A 24638-nucleotide genomic window follows, 5' to 3' on the forward strand; every position below is an offset into this window, starting at 1 on the left:
TTTCCCCATGGAATCCTTCACTATTGCAACTCGAGGCTTGAATTTTTTCTTCAGTTCTTTCAGCTTGAGAAACGCCGAGCGTGTTCTTCCCTTTTGGTTTTCCAGCTCTAGCTCTTTGCACACGTCATTGTAATACTTTACTTTGTCTTCTCGAGAGGCCCTTTGAAATCTTCTGTTCAGTTCTTTTACTTCACCAATTCTTCCTTTTGCTTTAGCTGCTTGATGCTCAAGAGCAAGTTTCAGAGTCTCCTCTGACAACCATCTTGGCCTTTTCTTTCTTTCCTGTCTTTTCAGTGATCTCTTGCTTTCTTCATGGATGATGTCCTTGGTGTCATTCCACAACTCATCTGGTCTGCGGTCACTAGTGTTCAATGCGTCAAATCTATTCTTCAAATGGTCTCTAAATTCAGGGGGGATATACTCAAGGTCATATTTTGGCTCTCGTGGACTTGCTCTGATTTTCTTCAGTTTCAGCTTGAACTTGCATTTGAGCAATTGATGGTCTGTTCACAGTCAGCCCCCCTGGCCTTGTTCTGACTGATGATATTGAGCTTTTCCATCGTCTCTTTCCACAGATGCAGTCAATTTGATTTCTGTGTGTTCCATCTGGTGAGGTCCATGTGTACAGTCACCATTTATGTTGGTGAAAGAAGGTATTTGCAATGAAGAAGTCGTTGGTCTTGCAAAATTCTAACATTCGATCTCCAGCATTGTTTCTATCACCAAGGCCATATTTTCCAACTACTGATCCTTCTTCTTTGTTTCCAACTTTCGCATTCCAATCACCAGTAATTATCAATGCATCTTGATTGCATGTTCGATCAATTTCAGACTGTAGTAGCTGAGAAAAATCTTCTATTTATCTTTGGCCCTAGTGGTTGGTGCGTAAATATGAGTACTAGTCGTATTAACTGGTCTTCCTTGTAGACGTATGGGTATTATCCTATCACTGACAGCACTGTACGTCAGGATAGATCTTAAGACGTTCTTTTTTGACAATGAATGCAACGCCACTCCTCTTCGAGTTGTCATTCCCAGCATAGTAGACTATATGATTGTCCCATTCAAAATGGCCAACACCAGTCCATTTCAGCTCACTAATGCCTAGGGTATCGATGTTTATGCATTCCATTCCATTTTTTACGATTTCCAATTTTCCTAGATTCATACTTCGTACATTCCAGGTTCTGATTATTAATGGATGTTTGCAGCTGTTTCTTCTCATTTTGAGTCGTGCCACGTCAGCAAATGAAGATCCCGAAAGCTTTACTCCATCCACATTGTTAAGGTCGACTCTACTTTGAGGAGGCAGCTCTTTCCCAGTCATCTTTTGAGCGCCTTCCAACCTGGGGGGCTCATCTTCCAGCACTATGTCAGACAATGTTCTGGTGCTATTCATAAGGTTTTTACTGGTTAATGCTTTTCAGAAGTAGACTGCCTGGTCCTCCTTCCTAGTCTGTCTTAGTCTGGAAGCTCAGCTGAAACCTGTTCTCCATAGGTGACCCTGCTAGTATCTGAATACCGGTGGCATAGCTTCCAGCATCACGGCAACACACAAGACCCCACAGTACCACAAACTGACAGACACGTAGGGGGACTGTTATATAAAGTATTTTTATACTCTTTTGAAAGGTTCTTTCAAAAATTGAATTTTCTAAAACGCTTTTTAAAACATCTAAAATTCTTACTCCGAACGTAGTGGGATTCCATATTTAAATGATCTGTACTACATCTGTGCTATAAATTCTGAGTAAATAAGAATGGTTCTGGGAAGCTTTCAATAATTTTGAGACTACAGAAAGTTTGATAAACTCTGATTTTGAATAAGTGGACTTATGGAAATGAAATTTAAGCTATGTGAAGAATACTAACTCAGTTTTTTCCAAAACACTCAAAGCAATTAACACAAAAGCAAAATAATGCAAAAAATATGAAATGATAGCTATATTGTAATAGAATGACTGAATTTTTTCTAAACCCTTAAAACATGAAGACCAATGTCTTCATGGTACAAATTATCATTGTTAGGAATGAGAGAGTTCTTTAACTTAAGTATAAATATTTCAGTATTTTATCATCATTTTAATTATTTTAATTTAAAAAATAAACAAAAATATTCTATTACCTGTGGATCCTGCTTCATTTGAGCAACCAGTTTCTGGTAATAAAGAGAGAAAAAGAGACATCAGTCTTACACATCAACCTGTCTGGCAGGTTTGGCCCCAAATATCCAAGATTTTAAATCCACAGAGAAGATGAGCAACACAGTAATCAGAATAGGCCAAAAGTTTCTATGATCTATATAAGGCTAATGAGATACTCCTCTTCATACAAAAAGAAAAATAAACTGTCGCTTAATATTTGAAATGAAAGAGTATTTGCTTTTAAATAAATCTGGGGGATGGGGGCTTTTCAAGGGCAATTTAAGTAAGCTGGATGTTCCAAAAGCCAAACATCCCTTTAAAATGTTGTCATTTGCCTGGAGTCCCAGACAAGGCCTTGAAAGAAGCTGCTCACATACAAACAGGCCTGTTTGTATACAACAAAGTACAGATTTGGCAAGCCTGTTGGTTTGGTTCTTACCACAGAAGGAGGCTAGTGCCAGATTTGACTTTGCCACTGTCTTCTCTGGAGGCAGAAGGGAGGGAAGGAAGGATGTACTCAGAGAAGCAGTGATGTTTAGTATTCGAGAGTGAGGAAGTGGAGGACAACAATGGAAACTCTACCTACCTGGGTTCCACTGGGAAGAAGAGTGCTACTGAATACTTAATGAGATATGCCTCTAGTAGGGAAAACAGAAGCCCAAACAAAGAAAAATATTGTTTGACTCAGCTCAACTTCTAAAATCATTGCTGCCCAAATGTAACAACCATGAGCAGAAAAACTTGAAGGATAAAAATATATCAGAAGGCTGATTCCTAAAGGTATCTGGGAATGAGCTGTTTCCCAAGTGAATTTTTTCATATAACTCAAAAATCTGTCACTCCCTTTGGGTGACAAAGCACTTGTAAAATTTTAAATCATATTGGATAAAATTCTTTAAAAATATATACTTAAATATTTCTACTTAAGTAGAAAAAAAGTCAAGTTCTATTAATACTTAAGACACATTATTACCATCAATTAATATAACACAATAAAGTCCTTATAATACAAAAGCCTAAAACTGCTAGGTTTTAGAAAGTTCTTCCGTGTGCATTTTAGTTTTTCAGTCTACTGCCAAGCAATCAGCTAACAAATCTTGCTACTACTATTCAGCCTCCCCTAATAGCCCTTGAACCCCAACTCAAATTTTCTGCTTCTGATCTGCTCTGTGATAGGCTTAGTGGGCTAATTCCAAGATGCGTGAATAGGTTGTGAGAAATAGCCTAAGATATCCCCTGAGTAAAATGTGTAATCTTTAGTGAATGACTTATGACATTTATTCTGACTAATCGAAAACCTTATTTCCTGGTGCTAAGATGCATTCTGGATAGCTAAGGTTGCCAACCATGTGATCTCCTAATACATGAGGTGTGTGTGACTATAATTCTACTTCATATTTGATAGTAGTGGCTCTTCTATGCCCTGGTTTTAATCTATAAAATAGTAACAATACACATTCCAACAGTTCAACGGAATTGAGATACAAGGTTTTATACATGTATACGTCTACTAATACAGCCTAAAGACTAGTTAGCCACGTTCAGTAAAAAAAAAAGCCCCTTGGTTTTTCTTTTTGACTTGATTACCAGAGAGAGCTGGATACTATACTAAGGTTACCTTTTTAAAGCTGAAAAGGGTTTTCTTCCATGACACTAGAATTTAAAAATGGATTGATAACCACGCTAAATCTCCACCTCTGGAATAAATACATGAACTGACTTATCTATCCATAAGCAGTCAAGTTGCATTTTAGACAATCAGAGGTAGGACAGGACAAGCTGGGCAACTTACAAGACCATCCAAATCCCTAGGGACTTTAAGCTGACATTGTGTTACCAAAGTTATGTTACTTTCTATTGCAAAGATATAGTAAATTTTCAAGAGGACAGACTTTATACCGAGGGTCAGCAAGTTAGTGCCCATAAGCCAAATCCAGCTTGCCACATGTTTTTGTAAATAAAATCCACTGGAACACAGCACACCCATTTATTACATGTTGCCTGTGGTTACTTTTGGGGTAATGGTGGAGCAGCAGTTAAGAGCTACAGCTGCTAACCAAAAGGTTGGCAGTTCAAATCCATCAACTGCTCCTTGGAAACCCTATGGGGTAGTTCTACCTGTCCTATTGGGTTCACTGTGAGTCGGAATCAACTGGACAGCAACAGGTTTTTGTTTTTGTTTTTTTTATGGTTGCTTCGGCCCTATCACAGCAGAGCCAAGTAGATGTGACAGAAACTATAAAACACAAAATATTTTATTATCTGGTCCTTTACAGAAAAAGCTCATCAACCTCTGAAAGTTTTAATACAGCTTCCACCAAATTTCCATAAGAATAACCAAATATGGGAGGAAAAAAGGTGATTTTCCCAGAAAGATGGGATGCGCATCACAAGCCACCATTATTTAAACATTTATTAAACATCAACCATGTGTACATTGTACATTCTTAACCACCTCCTCATCCATAAAGACACGTAATGAACAAAAATATACCTCTACCACAGCAATACCAGGTAGCTCCATAACACACTTTTTAGGCCACCCGTCTTTCAAGAAAGTCTTAGAGACTTGTTCACTTGTGAGGATAAAGTAAACGCCGATTGTCAACTCTGCCATTTCTTGAGAGGAGGGAAAACTCCAAAAATCAGATTCAACATCCATTAAATCATCACTTATCCACACAAATTTCAGATTGATTATTACACCCCAGAAATTCATTGCATGAGGTGATTTTTGGATCTGAACAAACAGTGAATTTAATTCTGTCATTTGCCACTCAGTCAAATTGGGTATTGAACACACGTCTATGTTAAAATACTTTCGTCCAGAAAAAAAGACAGGGTGGTGTTTACGAATTTTTACTTTCTCTTAATTAGTACCAGAAGCAAGGCCAAATAAATAAAATGTGCATAACTTATTATATACTAAACTTTTTGAAGTTACTATGAAAACAAAATGTTCACATAAAGAAGCCCACCTGTACAAGGCAAACTGTAAGGCTGCTACTGAGAAAGTTTAACAAGATCCAAAGCAGCAGCAGGGATTTAGCATAGGGACCAAAGGCTCTTGCAACATATAACAAAAAAAGGGGGCAAATTAGGGAGCTGTTACCTGTCAATCATTTTTATCTTTATGATTAAAAAGACAGCACTGTATACTAAATATTTGTTACTTAAAAAAGTGAAGTCTCTGGCAGTTTCATATTTCAATGCCATACTTAAAAATAATTCTGAATATCATCTATAAAGATTTAATATAAAAAAAAGTAAAGGCCCTTGAAGCATTCCTTTAATTTGCATCCACCCTAATTCTGGGAAATTTGCAAATCCAGTAGTTATAAGAAACCCAAGATATTCTTTCAACAATTTCAGAAACTAATCTTATACTGGACTATTTCATCTTTAAGAAATAGTTTCCTTCTTCTATTCTCCATGCCCACAATTTAACACATTCAAAAGTAGTCCATTCACCATAATTTATCCCTTTTGTGTGTGTTTGTGTGTGTGTGTGTGTACTTAGTCTAAGACCATACTTTAGCTAATGCCTAGAAAACAGACATAAAACAGTGATATTCTGTTTCTATACTAAATGCTAATTATTTAAGATACTTAAGGATAACTTCTTGTATTGATTACAGTTTCATATATACGTGTTTGTATGTGTGTATGTATGTTTTAAAGGTTTATTCAGCCTTGGTACCTGAGTTAAAATGTTTAAGAACTGTGAAATTTAAACATCTATGAAACAATCATATTTTCTTTACTAAAGGTTGGGATCAAGGCATAAAACTGAGTCATATGATGAGTAAAAAACTTCAGTATACTGCATGTCCTGTTATTTAAAACATGCCAGTTAATTTGCATGAACTAAGTCTCTCAGATGAACCAAAAGGTATAGAAAAAAAGAGGCTGTTTCTTTTAACATCTTTGTAATATTAAAAAAAAAAAAAAATTCAGTTCTTTTCTCTGGAAAAGTCCATTAATATTTTATTAAAACTCTTAAAAGTAATAAGTAAATATATACTATCAATGCATTTGTTGACTAACAATAAAAAAAGCAAATGACTCTTGGACAACTGCCTGGCTATTAAAATCTAAGTGAAAAGCTGAGATGGGCCCGTTTACTAATGTTAGCCATTACATTAATAACACAGTGTGGGAGAAGCATATAATACAAAATACCTGGTGAACCTGAATTTCCACTTTAAGAGCCTCCTGTAGAGTCTGCAACTCCATCCTCTACCTTCTCCACTTTTTCTTGTGTCTGTTAATTCTATAGTTTCTTCAGCCTCTGTTTAAAATAACAAACTCCTCTTCTCACTGCAGCTGTAGAGATCATAAAATGTTAGATCATTACGTTGGGCATAAAGAAAATACTCTTGTTAAATAAAATAAATTACATGAATAAAAATATTTGGCTCTCTAACACAGTGCAAGAAATTTCCCAACAGATTTTTTTTTTTAAAACAATTCAATACCCAAACTTCTGGGTTTTATTCTTTGAGCACTCCTCTACAGAACACTTCAGATAACGAAAGAAATGGGGAAAAAATGGGCTGAGTCCAGTCATGAAAACATCTAAACAACCACTACCTCTCAGCACCATGTTACAGAGTGAGCATACAGAGCTGACAAGTCCCCACTTCTGCCCTAGGTGAGTTCAGAGTCCAGCAGCGGAGACTATAACCACCCAGGACACGCTGTCCTTAGAGAGAGACACATAAAAACATGGTCATACATTTTTAAACATCACACAGAGTAAACTGGAGAGTTCAGGGTCTCTCAGAGGTTAAAAGGGGCTGAGGCACTTTCCTTAATACAGGTTCCTACCTTATTTTCAAAATGAAGAAACTTAAAACAGGGAAATTCTGGCATAATTTAAAGGCTTACATTTAACAAATTAACACTTTACAGAGATAAAATTAACACTTTAAACAGATAAATACAATGCAACGGGACTATGCTATCTGCAAAGTTATGACGGGGATATTAAAAAATACATTGTGCACAACAGGTGAAACAGTCTAGCAATGGCACACGTTTCCAGCTTTACAACGAACAGAACCTTCTTTCAAGCCTGGCTATGCACCTCTCCGATTGTGCATACAACTGCACTTGGAGGTAACTGTAAAAGTCTGAATCTGACGTCCTCTGCGAATGTAGCACTTGGCCTGACCTTCCCACCTCCTCCTCTCATCACTTGACTCATGGTGACTCCATGTGTTACACAGTGTTTTCTTGGCTATAACTTTATGGAAGGAGACCACCAGGCCTTTCTTCCATGACACCACTGAGTGGGTTCGAACTGCTAACCTTTAGGTTAGTAACCCAGACAAACCAAACCCAGTGCCATCGAGTCGATTCCGACTCATAGCGACCCTATATAGTTGAGAGCAAACCGTCTGTACCACCCAGGGACCTCCCCTCATCACTACTGCAATTTAATTAACTCAGTGGCTAATTTCCCCTTTAATTTTTTTCTTGAATGTGGCCTAAGACATGATTTTAGGTACTCTCCCAAAGCAAATGTCTGTTTTTGCCTGAACTAATTTAAACTTTCCTTCAAACCTCTTTTCTTCTTTGCATTTATAAAACTTAGAGCAGCTTTTCAGCATTCTTATAAACTGACCTTGATCTTCACACTTTCTAAAAATTATTCGCCTGTGGATAAAGTTCGCATTTTAACCTAATTTTCTAAAAGTTCTTTGAAGGCTGATTTAACAGTTATACTGGAATCATTAACTATATTAGTGAATATTAGTTTTCATTATTTTGCTTAATCTTACTAGGCTTAACATATCAGTAGCAATCTCTCCCCCAGGGCTTACATACTATGTTATGTAATATCAAAACATTCTAATCTAAAAAAAAATTTTTTTTTCAAATGCTAAAATGAAGGCTAGGAAAGGATTATAGGAGTCCTGGTAGGCCAACAGTCAAGCGCTTGGCTGCTAACAGAAAGGTCATTGGTTTGACCCCACCAGCGACGCCGAGGGAGAAAAGATTTGGTGATCTGCTTCCGTAAAGATTAAAAAAAAAAAACCCGTTGCCGTCCAGTCGATTGCAACTCATAGCGACCCTAAAGGACAGATTAGAACTGCCCCACAGGGTTCCCAAGGAGTGGCTGGTGGATTCGAACTGCTGACCTTTTGGTTAGCAGCCAAACTCTTAACCACTACGCTGCCAGGATTTCCCATAAAGGTTACAACCTAGGAAATCCTATGAGGGTTGTTCTACTCTGTCTTACAGAGTCGCTATGAGTTGGAATCAACTCAATAGCACGTAACAATACAATATAAACAGGAAGAATTACTGTACAACGATATCGTCAATGGAATACTTTTACAAAGGGAATAAGTTTAAGGGAGATAACTTGGAAAAGGAGACATATTTTGATGAAGAAAGTGGAATCCTTCACAGAAGAGAATAAGTGACAAGAAACAAACTTTTTTTTTAAACTTATTAGCTTAGAAGTTTATGGAGCTATTATAAAATAAATAGTAAAATTATTAAATTACTGAATTTTGTTGTTATAATAAGCTTACTCTAAATACAACAGCAAATTTAAAACTATACAATCACTTTACACTTCAACCAAATAAAAAAACAACACCAAACCCGTTAACATCAAGTCAATTCCAACTCAATATGACCCTATAGGACAGAGTACAACTGCCCCACAGGGTTTTCAAGGAGCACCTGGTGGATTCAACCTTTTGGTAAGCAGCCAAGCTCTTAACCACTATGCCACCAGGGCAATACGAAAAAAATCTCCCTATTCATATTCTTGACTTATGTATTAAGAGTTCTTCTTGAAAACAGTATTTGAATTTTAATTCTCCTAAAATCAGTTACAAGGTTCTATCAGAAAATGTGTCCAAAAGTAATTCCTTATAATTTTTGTCAAATTAAGAATCACTTTAAAGCTGAAGGGGTATTTTCGAGAACAGAAAGGCCATATTTTATTTTACAGAAGTAACATGTAACACCATAGCTCAACTCAGCTCACATAGACTCTGAAATAAACAGCAGGAGAACTTACAACATACATGAAAAAGGGTTAATATAGTTTATATTGAGCACTCGCAAATAAAAAAAAATACTGTGAAAAGGCAATTCACAGAAGAAGAAATAAGAATAGCCAACGAACATGAAAAATATTCATCCCTGTTAGAGTCATAAAAATGTAAATTTAAGAAGTTTTATCTACGAAACTGACAAAAAACTTGTCACAATAATAATACTCTGTGCTGCCTTGAGTTTGGGTCAGGTGACTTTCCTAATTTGCTAATGGTTACCTACGGGTGGTAGCACTAAGATTATTTATTTTCTTCTTTTAGGGATATCAATATCTTCAGAATTTTCCACGGAAGTTATACACTTATTTTTAAATGAAAAAATTAACTGCAATTGTATCTAACCCTGGAAAAGAATATTAACTGAGAATTGATAGATGAAGCATCAAAAAATTTCATACTGATTAAACAAAATGCTCAGGAAAATAAAAAGTAAAACCAGGGTTTAACCTGGAGCTCCAAATGTCAAAGAGTGCCTTGCATGATAAGAAGTCTGCAACTCAAGGAGGAGCTGACAGCTTTTACTTCCTCCGTCAGATTGTTGTCTGCGTATTAGAGATACACAAAGGAGTGAAGTTTGTTTGGTAAGGACTCTAAATGCCAATTACTCATTTTATTTCACAATAAAACTGAAGGGTTAAAAAAAGTAATAACTAGTTTTAGAGAAACTTATAAGGATAAGAAGATCCATTTGAAAACTTTCTTCAAAAACATATTCTGGGTAGTAATTTTGAGGGACTGGTCTCTCTCTAAATGAACGAATTATATACATATATTTACAGCTTACAAAAACAAGACAAGCACAAGTTGAATATTTTGGGGGCATTAGGCAACTCACGTCGCCATCATCTGAAGACTGTTTGGGACAGTACATAGCATCATAGAGAAGGCATTAGTTACTAAATTTGTAAAGAATAATTTATCATACTCTGAACAGTTCTAGTAAGTTATTAAAAACAAATCAGTTGCTGCAAGGTGAATAATAATATTTATTCAGGTACAATGCCTTTCACCACCCAACAGCTCTAAATAATACCATCAGAGAGGGCAACTGCCTAGCACAAAATACCAATGTCTGGAATCTTCAAAGTCGCACATGTTAATCCTAAAGGCCTTTCACCTTCAAATAACAAAAACACAAACACACAAACAAATAATAAACCCACAAACCAAACAAACAAAAATAATCAAATCTCACCTAAAAAGACAGCTGTGGTGTCTGGAAAGAACATTCACTGTGCCAAAAAACCTGATCAGAATCCACGCACTCACTGAGTAACCACTCTTGGTCCCGGGGATTTTTTGTTTGCTTACTTGTTTACAAATCAGGAAAATGGGAACAACATCACCTACTTCATAGGATTGTTATGAGGTTTAAATAAGGTAAAACGATACGAAAAGCCCTTCATAAATTATAAAGTACTCTGCCGTCCTTTATATAGTTACCGGTAACTCTTTTACTCATACAAACTGTAAAATTTCTCAGAATAGTACATTGCTGAGAAGCCTCTACGCTTTCCTACTTCCAAACTCTCTAAGAAAGAGACTTCTAAATATTTTTCTGTGTATAGTTCTGCTTGGAGATACGTGACCTCTAGGTCTTTTATTATGATCCCTAATAACTTGTAGTAAAGCTGTAGTTCTGAATTTACTGCTAACAAACACTTTGCTCTGTTCCTGAGTTGACATAAGCCTTTTTCCAACCAGAACTCTACTCATCAACCAACAGTTGTTTTAACCAACAGTTTAGTCCCTGACACACTGTGCCCTCAGACTGAACTCCCTGTAAACAGAAAGCTTCGTTTCACTATTTGTATTTAGTTGGTGTAAGACTCCTCCCTCCTCTTTAGATCTGTATTCTCAGACTTAGTGTTTAGAGTTATTGTTAGGTGCTGTTGAGTCTGTACTGACTCATAGCGACCCTACGTACCACAGAACGGAACACTGCCCTATCCTGTGTCAGCCTCACAATTGCCACCATATTTGAATCCATTGTTGCAGTTACTATGTCAATCCATCTCATAGAGGGTCTTCTTCTTTTTCACCAACCCTCTACTTAAACTCAACAGCACCTAACAACAACTACTACTTTACCAAGTATGATGTTCTTCTCCAGGGGCTCATTCCTTCTGATAACACGTCCAAAGTATGTGAGACGGTCCTCCCCATCCTCGCTTCTAAGGAGCATTCTGGCTGTACTTCTTCCAAGACAGGTATGTTTGCTCTTCTGGCATTTCATGGTATATTCAATATTCTTTGCCGACACCATAACTCAAATGTATTGATTCTTCTTCAGTCTTCCTTATTCATTGTTCAGCTTTTGCATGCATATGAGGCAACTGAAAATACCATAACTTGGGTCAGGTGTACCTTATTCCACAGAGTGACATCTTCACTTTTCAACACTTTAAGGAGAACTTTTGAAGCAGATTTGCCCAATGCAATACGTCGTTTGATTTCTTGACTACTGCTTCCATGGGCGGTGACTGTGGATCCAAGTAAAATGAAATCCTTGACAACTTCAATCTTCTCCCCATTTATCATGATGTTGCTTACTGGTCCAGTTGTGAGGATTTTTTTTTTTTTTCTTTATGTTGAGGTGTAATATATATTGAAGGCTGTAGTCTTTGATCTTCATCAGTAAGTGCTTCAAGTCCTCTTTATCTTCAGCAAACAAGGTTGTGTCATCTGCACATCAGAGGTTGTTAATGAGTCTTCCTCTAATCCTGATGCCGAGTTTTTCTTCATGTAGTCCAGCTTTTCAGATTATTTGCTCGGAGAGGAGATAACGCTGAGAGATAACTTAAAATAATATCCTTAAACTTTTAAAATTAATTAATAGAGTAGGTTTAATTAATTATTTAAAATAAGGGCCAATATAAAAAGTCTTGGCAGATTCATGCATCCTAACTTCTTGTCACATGTTTAATACCCAAGTATCAGGTTTCCACTTGTGTAAAATACTTATTTCCTTCTATGTATGCAGAGCAGCCCTGGTGGTGCTGTGATTAAAGTGTCTGGCTGCTAACTGAGAGGTTGGTGGTTCGAACCCACCAGCCACTCTGCTTCCATCAAGATCACAGCCTTGGAAACCCTATAGGGCAGTTCTACTCTGTCCCACAGGGTTGCTATGAGACGGAATTGACTTGACAGCGGTGGGTTTGGTTTCAGTTATGTAGCGATAATAATCCTGAGAAATAACTCAAAATAATATCCTTAACTTGTAACTGAATTAATAGTCTTAAAAATAACCCAAGATACTAAAAATAATACAATTCTTTTCATAGTATTGTTACTGAAAGTTTTAACACTTATTAAAATGACAACATAAAAAAACTCAATGTAATGTTTGTTTTCTTAGCATTTAACAAATTTTCAATAAATTCTGATTTATCTTCATAGTGTTATTTCTTTGTTAAAGCGCCACAGGACAACAGAAAATGCTATTACACAAAAGGTTGACAACCCTGATTTTAGAGGCTACCCAGAAGAGAAAAAAAAAAAATTTTTTTTTTCTTCGAATCTAGCAAAGTTACTATGCTCAAACCCAGCTATTACAGCTGCTGACAAAAATCATCTTAGCTAGTTAGACTGATGTTTCTTAACTATTAAATTAAAAATATATATATGTGTACACACACATACAAAATTAGCTTTATGATATCTGAATGTTTGAAAGTGTCTATAAAATATGTATCTTATTTCTGTCTTTAATTTTTTTTTGGGGGGGGGGCTTTATTTAAAAAAAAAAAAACACACACACACACAGAATACCTACACAGATCCTACCACTGCATACCACTGCAGCAAAGGGCTTCTGTGATATTTTGGGGCAAGCTAGGGTTTCCCCACAGCACCCTCCCCTCCACAGGTCTGCCCATGTCCTGCACCACTCCCTACCATCCACACTCATCACAATGCACAGTTTCTACCTCAGCTTCCTGGTGCCAGATCTATGCTGTAACACATAGCCTTCTATTGCCTACCTTTCTTTAAAGAAATCAAGCATGCCTACTAAAACCATCCCAACTACACCCAACAACAGGGCCATTAAGTACATTTAGAAATTTACAGAAATTCAAAATGAAGGAAGCTGGGGAGCAGTGTATCAGAGCATAGTGACAATGAGACCAAGATTTTAAAATTGGTTGCCACATGTACCAGGACACTATTTAAAGATAAAAGACTACCCAGAGATGCCTGGCCAAAATCTTCTAAATATTTATCACACAAAGGATAACATAAGAGGATGTAGTGGTCTCAGCATAACCAGTAAGTACTTAACAGAAAGAAGTCAAAGTTATGGGAGATAGATTTCAGATCAGTGTAAGGAAGAACTAAGGATTAGAGCTGTACAAAAAAAGGAATGGGTTACCTTATGAGGTAGTGGGCTCCCTGTCATTAGAAGTATTCAAGAATGCTGCATATCATATCCCCCTCTTGGAGATTCACAATGCACATTAGCATATTAAAGGTTCTGAGAAGTCCTGCAGTAAAGAAACCTGTTTAACTTTGTTTAACCCAGCATTTCCCAAAGTATTCGATCACAGAGCCCTTTTCCCACCCCCACCCTAACACAATAATATTTACTCCATCTCTGTGGAACCAGAGTTCCTCAGAATACAAAAAACAATGAGCTACATTTTTTAAAAATGTAGTATTCAATATGTACCTGAATAACAACCTGCCAGGAATATAGTATAAGAAATTGCCACACATGGTAAAAGGCTGAAAGAGAAGGTCCTTTCTAATTCTAAGACTCTGTGATTTTTATCACATCTCAAACTAAAGGGCTACTAGGGTCTTCATTATTTATTTAAAAAGGTTCCATGAGAGAAAGGCAAGTAGAGTAACATGGTAGTAAAAAGCAAAGTTAACCAGTTCAAATGCCTCCCTTCATGTCTAAAGCCCAATCCCTAAAAGGTAACAAGAGATACCTCGAGGACCAGAAGTTATCAAAAAGAAGCATATGTCTACTCTGCCCACCAAGTTAATTACTATTTGAGAGAGAGAAATTTTTCAAAAGGAGTAGCCTTGTGTTAGGATACTACCCTATTCCAGTTACCTGCAAGTTTAATATTTTTTATCATAATATACACCGATTAAGGTTAATATTTGCTTAATGCCTCATCACTAGACTGCCCTATGCAATCTGTGATCTTGAATTAGACATTTAAAGAAATGATTAAGTGTGTTGATTTACAAGCCACTAAAAAAAAATCTATAAAAGTAGATATTAGGGAAAAAATGTATTTACTTATATGACCTGCACACTGTTACACTTCTCTTTTTCGTTTTTTCCCTTTAAATAAAAAAACAACACACTAAAAATGTAGTGTCATACATGAAGCCACTCCAACGTTAAGTTTAAGAATATAAATGCTTAAGAGCCTCAAATTTCAAAGTCAAGAGTCCCACAGTTATATTAACCTAGCTATTTTGCACATATACTGCGGCCATCAAATTTAGTAGTGTGTTAATACATAACACAATGGGAACCTTAACTTTTAAATTTCCTGACTTTTCAATTCTCAGCCCTAATCGCTGCATTTAGAACATTTTTGGCAAAAGGGGCTTTTACGTTTTAACAGGTCATCGAAGGTAGGAACATGCAAGCCTAGCAGTATTATTAGAAACACAAATGTATTTGAGATACGGCTATGTGAAATTAGACAAAAATTTCTCTTTCACTCAGCGCAAACAGCAAAGCCTCATTGCTGGGAGAGAGCTTTGAACTATTATCCAACTAGCATCAGGCACACTACGTCTGCCTTGTTAAAATACTTACCAGTTTTGGGGAAACTTGCTCTCCTTCAGCTCTCTATCCTCCTATAACAGAAGAAGGGGAAATGGAATTAGACTACAAACACAGATGTACAAGTCATCAAAAACTGAAGACTTAAAAGATTTCTATCTGATTTTAAGAAGGAAAAATCAAAATATATAAAGTCTCTGAAGTTCTAAACCCAGAAGAAAAAAGGGAAGAGACAGGTAGTGTTTACAGCAAGGAAAGAACTTAAGGGCAGTTAAATCTCCACTATCCCACAGTTCTTTCAAGACAAAGTAAAGCAGTTGATGGTTTCCCTTTCTTAAGAGACACACAGAAATGAAATGTCCCTCCTCTGAATGACAACACACAAATATACTCTCACCCCCACCAAGTGACCACCGCTGTCTGTTGCTTTACATTAACGATGTAACATCAGGAGCCGGAGATTTGGTCCACTTAAAGGGCCTTTTTCCAATTAACCTTAAAATGGATTTGCCTTACGTAGAATTTAAAAATTCATAGCATTTTATAATAATGTATAGTCAGAATTTTAAATGAAACTCTTCACTCACATTCTTAAAGTCTCACTACTTTCGAGTGTAAGCTACACACACAGGAGTGACTTTCACTATGCCACGTTATGTAATCAATGACGAGGCCAGAAAGAAAAGGTTTTGGGGTCCAGGATCCAACACTCAGTAATCCTTTTATTATTTGTGGGTTTTTCTTAGTACTATAAAGATTAACTAAACTCCATTAAGTTGACTTCAAGGTCAGAAAAGTCAAATCAAGCTATCATGTTTATTTTTAACATTTTACATTTGTAACATTCCCTACCCCAAACGTATTAACAAAAATAAACAAAATTCAAGAAACAAGAATTAAAATCTTTCCCCAATAATTTAGCTTCAAATTATTTAAATTTCATGTGCCATGCCCTAAAACTGTAATTTTGAGAGCATGGCACGTGTAGTAAGTAAGCAGAGTCCTCCTTAGGCCTTAAACATAGCACGTTTGTTGACTGATGCTACTCCAATACTGTCTCATTTCCCCTGGGGATATTTCAAAAGATCTCCATGTCACCCAGATTATAAGACTTTCTTTTATCATGTATAGTCATATCAAGCACACAGTAAAATAATTTAAAAGAAATGCAGTTCACGTAGTTAACATTCATTTCCAAAAGAAATTCAATTTGCTGTTATATCCTGTCTTTTCTTTAGCAGCAGTCCTTTTTAAAGTTCTCAGGTCCATATAAATGACAATTTTAATTACCAAGGTTAGAATGACTCCCAACGAAAGGAAAAATCATGCAACAATCTGTAGGATGATGTGGTTATTAAAAAGCGGATTCTTAACATTACAAATACCTACAGGACTCAGTACCACTATAGAAAATGCCCAGAACACTGCCAGGCACAGAGGAAATGCTCAATAAATGTTTGTTAAATGAGTGAATTGACTGGATGGACCCTAAAACTGTCAGTTCCAGGCTTATCTCCCTATTAGGCCTTTCTGGTCAGCTCTTTCAGGCTGGGGATAATTTCTTACGCATCGATCTCCCACAGCAGTATTTATTAGATGAATGTTTTTCTAAAACTGTTTTTATACAAATTGTTGATTAGGAAGTAAAATATTACTGTTTTTTAAAATATAATGAAAAGGGAAAGACTGATAAATTAGACTAAATTAAAAATAAGAACTTCTGTTCATTAAACACAAAAACAAGCGTTAAGAGTGACAAAGCCAGCCACAGAATTGGAGAAGATAATTTTGACACATATAATCAACAAAGGCCTGTACCCAGAATATATAAAATATGTTGAAACTCAAAGCAATCAGGATGAGGCTGGGATTTTAACTTCTACTTATACAGTGTAAATTCTTCTGAAAAGTCATATCTAGTAAAAAGACAGCACCACGGGCATATACCTTATCTCCAGGGCATTTTCTTAAAAAAAATCAGCAGCGGAGCCAATCCCAAAATGATGATAAATTTTACCACGATTGCTGAATGATATCATGAAACTGCTTATAAACCTGCTTGCAGTGACTGTTGAAATCACATAGGGAATCAAAGTCTGAGAGGTTTAGTGACTTTTCCAGAGGCCACACAGCTCGTTGGTGGTGAAGCTGGAAGAGAGCTCACTGACCTTTGACTGAGCTCAGCTTTCCACTAGCCCTCACTTCCTCCTCTTAACCAGCTGTGGCAGTTACTTCTCTATGAACTAAATTATAATAAATACTGGTGAAATATTTTTGAAGGAGTCCTCAAAGTTTTTCTAAAAAATCATAAGTGAGCTGTTTAGAGTAAGTTTTAAAACTTGAGATCCTTTATATCTAAAAGACCCCAATGAATAGGCTTCCGAAGGACCTGTAAATGCCAGGATGCTGTATGCTAAAGTCTCTAGCATGGGCACAGGTAGAATTTTCTGGGAAAAGGGTCCACTGCTTTCATCAGATTCCCAGAGCGGTTCAGACACCCAAGGAACAGTAAATTACTTTTAGATCACCACAATCAAACCCAGTGCCGCCAACTCGATTCCGACTCATGGTGGCCATGTAAGACAGAGTAGAACTGCCCCACAGGGTCTGTTTCCAAGCTGTAATCTTTACAAAAGAGCGCTGGTGGCACAGTTGTTAACAGCTATGGCTGTTAACCAAAAGGTCGGCAGTTTGAATCCACCAGCCACTCCCTGGAAACCCTACGGGGCAGTTCTACTCTGTTTATAGGGTCGCTAACCAACTCGATGGCACCTAACAATAACAACCTTTACGAAAGCAGACTGCCACATCTTTCTCCCTCAGAGTGGCTAGTGGGTTTGAACCACAGATTTTTCAGTTAGCCCAGAGGGCTTAACTACTGTGCCACCAGGGTGATTCTTAAATAATGTGCATCAGAACTACCAAGTGTTTCTTCTAAAGACAGTGATTATTAACTATCGTTTGGAAACTGATAAAAAAAGAAAAGCAAATCGTTTATTTAGTAATACTGAGTTAACAGAAAAAAGTAAGATTTATATAAGTTTATACTTTTTACATTATTCACATATAAAAAGGATTTGAGTCTGAAATGCAGGTTTATTTCCTCATGTTAAGCTGGTTGAAAGTCCATTTAAATTTGTTTCTCACGTACATTTCACACTTGTAGCTAAGGTAGTTAAGAACTTTAACCATATTTCCTTGAATTTTAAAAATATAGATTAGTCCTTAAAAATACGTTCAAAGCACTTAAGTCAGAGTAAATGAAATTATTTTTGCCCTCAGAGATGAATATTTTGCAAACATAGCTTCACATGATTTTTTACAAACTGGAGGTTGTTCACCTCTCTAGAACTTCACCGGTAGTTGCTTTAATTAGAGCTGGTAAAAAAACAAATCAGATTTCTCAAACGGTTGTAAAATTTTCAATGTTATAAGTAAGCCACAGGTGATTAACAACTACTTCCTAAGTACCTTTTATAAAATATCTAAAGCCTTTGCATATGAAGAATATGCAATAAACAAGTTTTGCAGAGAAAAAGCTCAATACTAGATCATGATTTAAAATAGGCTAAAATTTAAGTCGCCCCACTACAAATTTTAAACGATTAAGTTTATAGCCTGTGCTCAATCATAAATTTTGATAAGGGACTAGAATAGCACAGATAATTGTCATTCAAAGACACTTTAAAATGTCACCTTACCCAGAAGATTCAATGTCTTCTTTTCCCCTACTAAAGCAAGCAGATAGTAGCCTAATACACTAAGTTTTAAGCACAAAGTTTTACTGCTTTTTATCTGTTCTTCCTAACTTCCAACAGAAAGCATAGTAAGTTTGAAATAAATTTAAATGTAGATAAAAGTTTAGAAGAAAAAGCAGGATACTGCTTACTGAGATTTAGCTTTCCCGGGCCCAATATCACAGTTACCCTTCTTGCCCCATCCCTCTTAGCCTCTAGAGGACATCCCTTCAGCACTCCCCCCAACCCCCAATCTCATGAAGTATCAATTTTTCCCCCATTATTGGGTCACTTCATTTTTCCCATCTTAAAAAAGAAAAAAAAAAAATTTCCTTAACTCCGTATCCTCCTCTAGTCATTATTCACATCTCTGCTCCCATGTATAACTCCCTGAAAGAGTTAATCATATTCACTGTCTCTAGTTTTGGTTCTCTCATTCTCTATCGAACCCAAACCCACTCCATTAGGGTCTAGCCCATTCTTGTCAAGATCACCAATAACCTCCATGTTGCTAAATCTGATAGTAAGGCCTCAGCCTTCACTTCTTTGTTCAGCATTATTTGACCCAAGTTGATCATTCCCTCCTTCTTGAAACCCTTTCTTCTCCTGACTCCCAGGACACAATTCTTGATTGATTTTCCTCTTCCTCTTTCTGGCCACTACTCTCAGTTTCTTTTGCTGGTTCCTCCTCATCTCCAAGACTTCAAAACGTTAGGTTGCCATGGCTCAGTTAGGTGATCTCACCCAGTTTTGTGGTTATAAAAAGATCTATATACTGTTGGCTTCCAAATTTTTATCTCCAGCCCAGACCTTTCCCCTTGAATTCCAAACTCATTCATATACCCAACTGCTCACTAAACACTTCAACATTGTTGTCAAATAGGCATTTCAAGTTCATGTCTAAAACTAAACTCCTGATTAACCCCCAACCTCCTTCTCATAGTCATCCTCATCTCAGTAAATGGCAACTCCATCCCTTCAGGCCAAAAACCTTGAAATAATCATTAACTCCTCTTTTTTCCACTACCCACAACCCATTCAATAGCAGACAATGTTGACTCTACCTTCAAAATACACTGACTTTGAGCACTTCTCTCAACTCCACTACCACCACTTTGGTCCAAGTTACCATTATCCTTCACCTAGGTCATTGCAATAGCCTCCTACCTGGTCTCCCCACTTCTACTCTTGCCCCTATTCTCTCAGCAACCAGAGTGATCATTTTAAATTTAAAACAGATCTTGTTACTCTTCTGCTCAAAATCCTCCAGTGGCTTCCTATCATATTCAGAGAAAAGGCTGAAGTACCTTATAATGGCCTACAAGGTTCCCAATGATTTGGGGCACCTCCTATTCTCCGACCTCATCTTCTCCCCTCTTCCCACTGCTCACGCGGCACCAGCCACACTGGCCTCTTTTCTGTACCTCAAGCACACCAAGCAAGTTGTACCTGCTTTTTCCCTCTGAAAAAAAACCTGAATGTTCTCTTTCTCCAAGTATCTTCATGGCTCACTCCCTCAAAATGTTTAGGAAATCTATTGCAGTTGTAAGTATAGGAGAAAACTGAAATAAAGACTAATACTGTCCCAACTGTACCCCTCCCCCAACTTTTACTCATGATCTTTCTAACACCTAGAATACCCTTTTCACTTTCTCTCTGCCTATCCAAATCTCATCCAACAATTACGGTTCAAGTAAAGATCTACTGATTAACGCAGACTCTCCTTCCCTAACCATCCTAACTCCCAAGCCCTCTTCTGAACTCCTGGAATGTTTATCATCCCTCTCACCCATTTTAGAATTTAACCACATACTGCCTCATATGGCTAATGTTTTATCTCCCTGACTATACACACACACACATGCATATACACATGAAGAGTAGAGTAGAAATAATCCTTGTACAAGTAGTTCTCAAGCCTAGATCAGGAAAACCTGTACAACTTTTTAAAATATAGATTCACAGGCCCCACCCTTGAAGGTTCTCAGTTCATTAGGTCTGATTTGGAGCCCAGGTATCTGTTTTTTTTTTTTTTCTCTAAAGTTCTCCAGAAGATTCGGATGGTAGCCAGAATTAGGACCCACTGCCTTATAGTCCCCTACGTCCTTTGGTATCTAGGGAAGTTGTTACTGTTAGCTGCTTTTGAGTTGGCCCCTGACTCACAGCGACCCCATGTACAACAGGAACGGACCATTGTGATCCACAGGGTTTTCACTGGCTGTTATTTCATAAGTAGATTGCCAGACCTTTCTTCCTAGTCCATCTAAGTCTGGAAGCTCTGCTGAAACCTGATCAGTATCATAGCCAACACACAAGCCTCCAGTGACAAATGCGTGGTGGCTGCCCTTGAGGTACACTGACCAAGAACCTAGAGGCCCAAGGAGGTAGATAACTAGCTCAAAGCTGCAAAGATCTGTGGCAAAGCCCAGCCTAAAGCTCAGATCTCCTGGGTCTCCCAGATAGAATTCTACCAGAGAAACACTACTGTCTCCTCCTAGGAAAGCAGGCCTCAGATATAACTTCGAATGGATGCCTGAGAGTGCCCAACTCTAAACGTAGAGTCCCAAGGAGGTAAATGACAAGCCCAAAGCTACAAAGGTAAGTTGAAAGCCCAGCCTAAATCCCAGATTAACTGCTCTCAATCTAGGAATCCTCCCACTGGACTGTGCATAAATAAATCAAATTAATAAAAATCTACAATTCGGATAAACCAAAAAATATAGATAGTATAATTATCTAATACCTGATCAGTGATTGCAGTGTCCGAGCTCTAAAACAGTGCACACTGACTTCTACATGCTTGAGAAATGTGAGTCAAACTCACTGACGAAAGACTCAGAGGTCAGAGAGCAATTGTGGGAATTTTCACTAAGTTCTTATACAATACGTACAAAAGCTTGTAAAATAATTTATTTTGTGGTTGAGAAGTAGTAAGAGAATGGAAAGAAATCTTGCTTCATCACGCTATAAAATGCAAAAATCCTTAGTCACAAGCTTCCACAGCTCACAAAGCTGTAAATGTTTTCTGAGTCTAATCATCATAATGTAAACCTCATAATTACAGATCAGACTTAGTAAATCACCCATATCCCAAGACAACTCAAACTCTACCTTAATAATGATCAGTTAACCTCAGGACCAAAACTTTTGCCATCAGCAACAACAATAAAAAAAACAAGTCAGGTATCTATAAGGCATTACAAAGGGGTCTGGGCTTCTCTTGGGGTCTGGGCTTCTCTTGGAGTACGGGGATTTAAGCAAGTGCCTCCTGTTAACACTAATGGGAGTTCTGGGTGGAAACCATGGGCACAAAGGAGGAAGATCAACACCCAGCACTGCATCTGTGAAAACCCTTTCTACTGCACTAACTGCAACTACTGGGAGTTGTTCTCTCAGAAATGGGATAATAGACCCAAATTCCTATGTCTCTAAAGCACAAAGATAATTCAAATAAAAGTCACTAAGGAAGGTCACAGGTAAACACCAGATAAAAAAAAAAAAAAAAATACAAGAAAAAGCTAAAGTAAAATAACAATTAACACACTAAGGAAAGTTTATAAAATAACATTACTATGCACAGAAGAAACTAGTGGAAAGAAGGTATCTCACAGAAAAATTAATTCAACAGGATTACGACAAACAAATTTTTAAAAATTACAGCATGGTAAACCCAACTGTAGCCAGAAGCTTGTCCAAAGACACACAACATGTCAAAAACTCCTCCCCAGAAGGAGCCCTGAGTACACTACAATCCTTGCTTTTAAAACACAGATGAAAATTCCTGCTGCACTGATAGCCAGGAATAATCACAGAGTACTTCCAGACAAACGGATAATGATCACAAGCTGCCAAGGACGACCAAAACTAACTAAATAAAAAATTATAGCACCTTATTGTGTTTCATCCTGCCTCACTTCTCAATATAGCACTGCTGTACTTAACCAGGCTGGAAAACGAGCAGGTGCCTCTCAGGCTATAGAAAAATTAGTGACACACACACACACACACGCATACACTGAGACACAAACACAAAGGCAATGATGTTCTTTCTTTCACTTAAAGGGGCTTAAGAAATGCAAGGCTTTGCTTTAGGCCTACAAAACTAAGAGCAGGCCTTACCAAAGAAGTGAGGAAAAAGACAAGGTTTTTCCTAAATCCACATTTCAAAGACTAGAAGAGTTAACATTTATTTCAATTACAAGGAGCTGGTAACAACCCATTTTTTAAAAAAGAAGGAAAAATCAAGTCCCCCTCCCATCTGCAAAAGAAAATTAGAATCTTTTCTCTCTGACTACACAGGTTTAGTTCCACAACACAAATAAAAAAGGACTCTGACTTAAGGCCTGAGAACTAAATATGGTTCCATAATATTCACGGGTGGAGGGGGGGACCTATGTAGTCCAACATATTGATTCTTTATTATCATCGCTATCATTAATGAACATTTATCTTTTTATCTGTATACTGAAATGTCAGTGGGAAATTGAAACAGCTACAATATGCTGGGGCTTTAACTTTTGAAACAAAACCCACAAAGAAACAGAAGTCTGAGGCATAAAGCCTCAATTACGCTGATAAGCAAGTGGCCCTAAAACTTGAAAGTGAAAGCAATAGAGACCTTAAAAAGAAGTTGTTTGCTTTATATTAATGCTAGCCTTTAAAACCAAAAATATGTTCTGTTACAGAAGACTGAAATCAAGGCTTCCATTAACCTTGCTTAAAAAAAAAAAAATCCCATGAGCATGGATTTTTTTCCTAAGTCTCTTCATCAGAGCAGCATGGGGTCCCATTAGGCACCCTATTTTACTTCCACCTTATAAATAACGTTAGCTATTCGCTATTTCCATGGAAACCAAGTACAGAGAAACCCACTTAAATGAATACCGGTTAAAGGAATAAGTTTTATTTTAGAAAGGTTTTGCTGCTCTAGATGAACTCTACTGGGGAATACTACATAGTCTTCTTAAGTATAATTTTTAAAAATATATCTTTGGTGTAGAGGGAGCTTATTAAAGGTCCTGTTAAATAAGTACACTCCTTGCACTAAACTAAACACGCCAAACAGTATTGTAACACTGAAGATACATTTTCAACGCACTGCACAGGGGTTTAGATCTACAGTTTCCACTGACTATGTTTCCTCATGCATTGGGATGGAATAATCACCCCTATGGGTCTAATTTAAACTAATAAAAGCGAGAAAATTCACAATAAGGCTACTGTCACCTTGTAGTGACAAGTAATCAACAGGCCCCATGACTGCGGGCACTCGTACAACTTACTACTTACTCTTCCAAAGAGAAGCATACAAGGGAGCAAATGGCTTAAGTACCTAATCACTGTTACCAGGTCTAAGGACTGCAGGTAGTTCAAAAGTCCCTCCTCAACAAGCCATTTTAGGAGTTATAACACGTATTCCTTAGTCAAACAATGCATACACGTCAGTTAAACAGAAACAGAATATGCAGAAGGAGGAAGTTGAGGACAATATCCAGTGATCTGCAACTTCAAGCTGGCTTAAATATTGCCCTACGCATGTTAGGAATGACTGTTATCGGTGGTCCATAAAGAAGTTACAGGTAGGCAAGCATACGTAAAATAAAATGCAATTTATAAAAACAGTAAATTCAAAACTAATAATCTTAGAGTTTCTAAACACAAAAGGAGTAACGGTAAAATCTTTTCAGCAGATGTGGTTCTTCATTAAGTTAGTGGTGACTCAGACATCTTCAACAAGTTAAAGGGTAAATGAAAACAGTATTATCCCAAAAGGTGATGACCAATATTAAATATACAACGTATAAAAAGAATTAACATTCTTACACACACTTTTTCTTTGAGTATAGCAATGTTACCTATTTGTACTGCATGTTATGAAAACATTATTTTCCCGGTATGTTTTACACATTATAGATAAAAGATTGAC

The 24638-nt window shown here is 37.1% G+C and overlaps 1 protein-coding gene across 16 annotated transcripts in view; it reads right to left on the reverse strand.

Annotated features, from left to right (window-relative positions):
* PHF21A (PHD finger protein 21A) overlaps positions 1-24638 on the reverse strand; it is a 211002-nt gene that overhangs the window by 166597 nt on the left and 19767 nt on the right. For 10 of the 16 annotated variants that reach the window (XR_007518244.1, XM_049890999.1, XM_049891001.1 and 7 more), the window contains exons 2-5: positions 15009-15049; positions 13596-13707; positions 6327-6470; positions 2126-2158 (exon numbers count right to left, since the gene is read on the reverse strand). Coding sequence is in view for 15 of the 16 variants with exons in the window: in XM_049890999.1 (XP_049746956.1) it covers positions 2126-2158; positions 6327-6380 (87 nt within the window). In the remaining variant the exon portion in view is untranslated. Of the gene's footprint in view, positions 1-2125; positions 2159-6326; positions 6471-13595; positions 13723-15008; positions 15050-24638 lie in introns of all 16 variants that reach the window. The other 6 variants (XM_049890988.1, XM_049890997.1, XM_049890994.1 and 3 more) reach the window with 2 other exon arrangements.

Source organism: Elephas maximus, chromosome 7, assembly GCF_024166365.1.
Source record: "Elephas maximus indicus isolate mEleMax1 chromosome 7, mEleMax1 primary haplotype, whole genome shotgun sequence".
NCBI lineage: Eukaryota > Metazoa > Chordata > Mammalia > Proboscidea > Elephantidae > Elephas > Elephas maximus.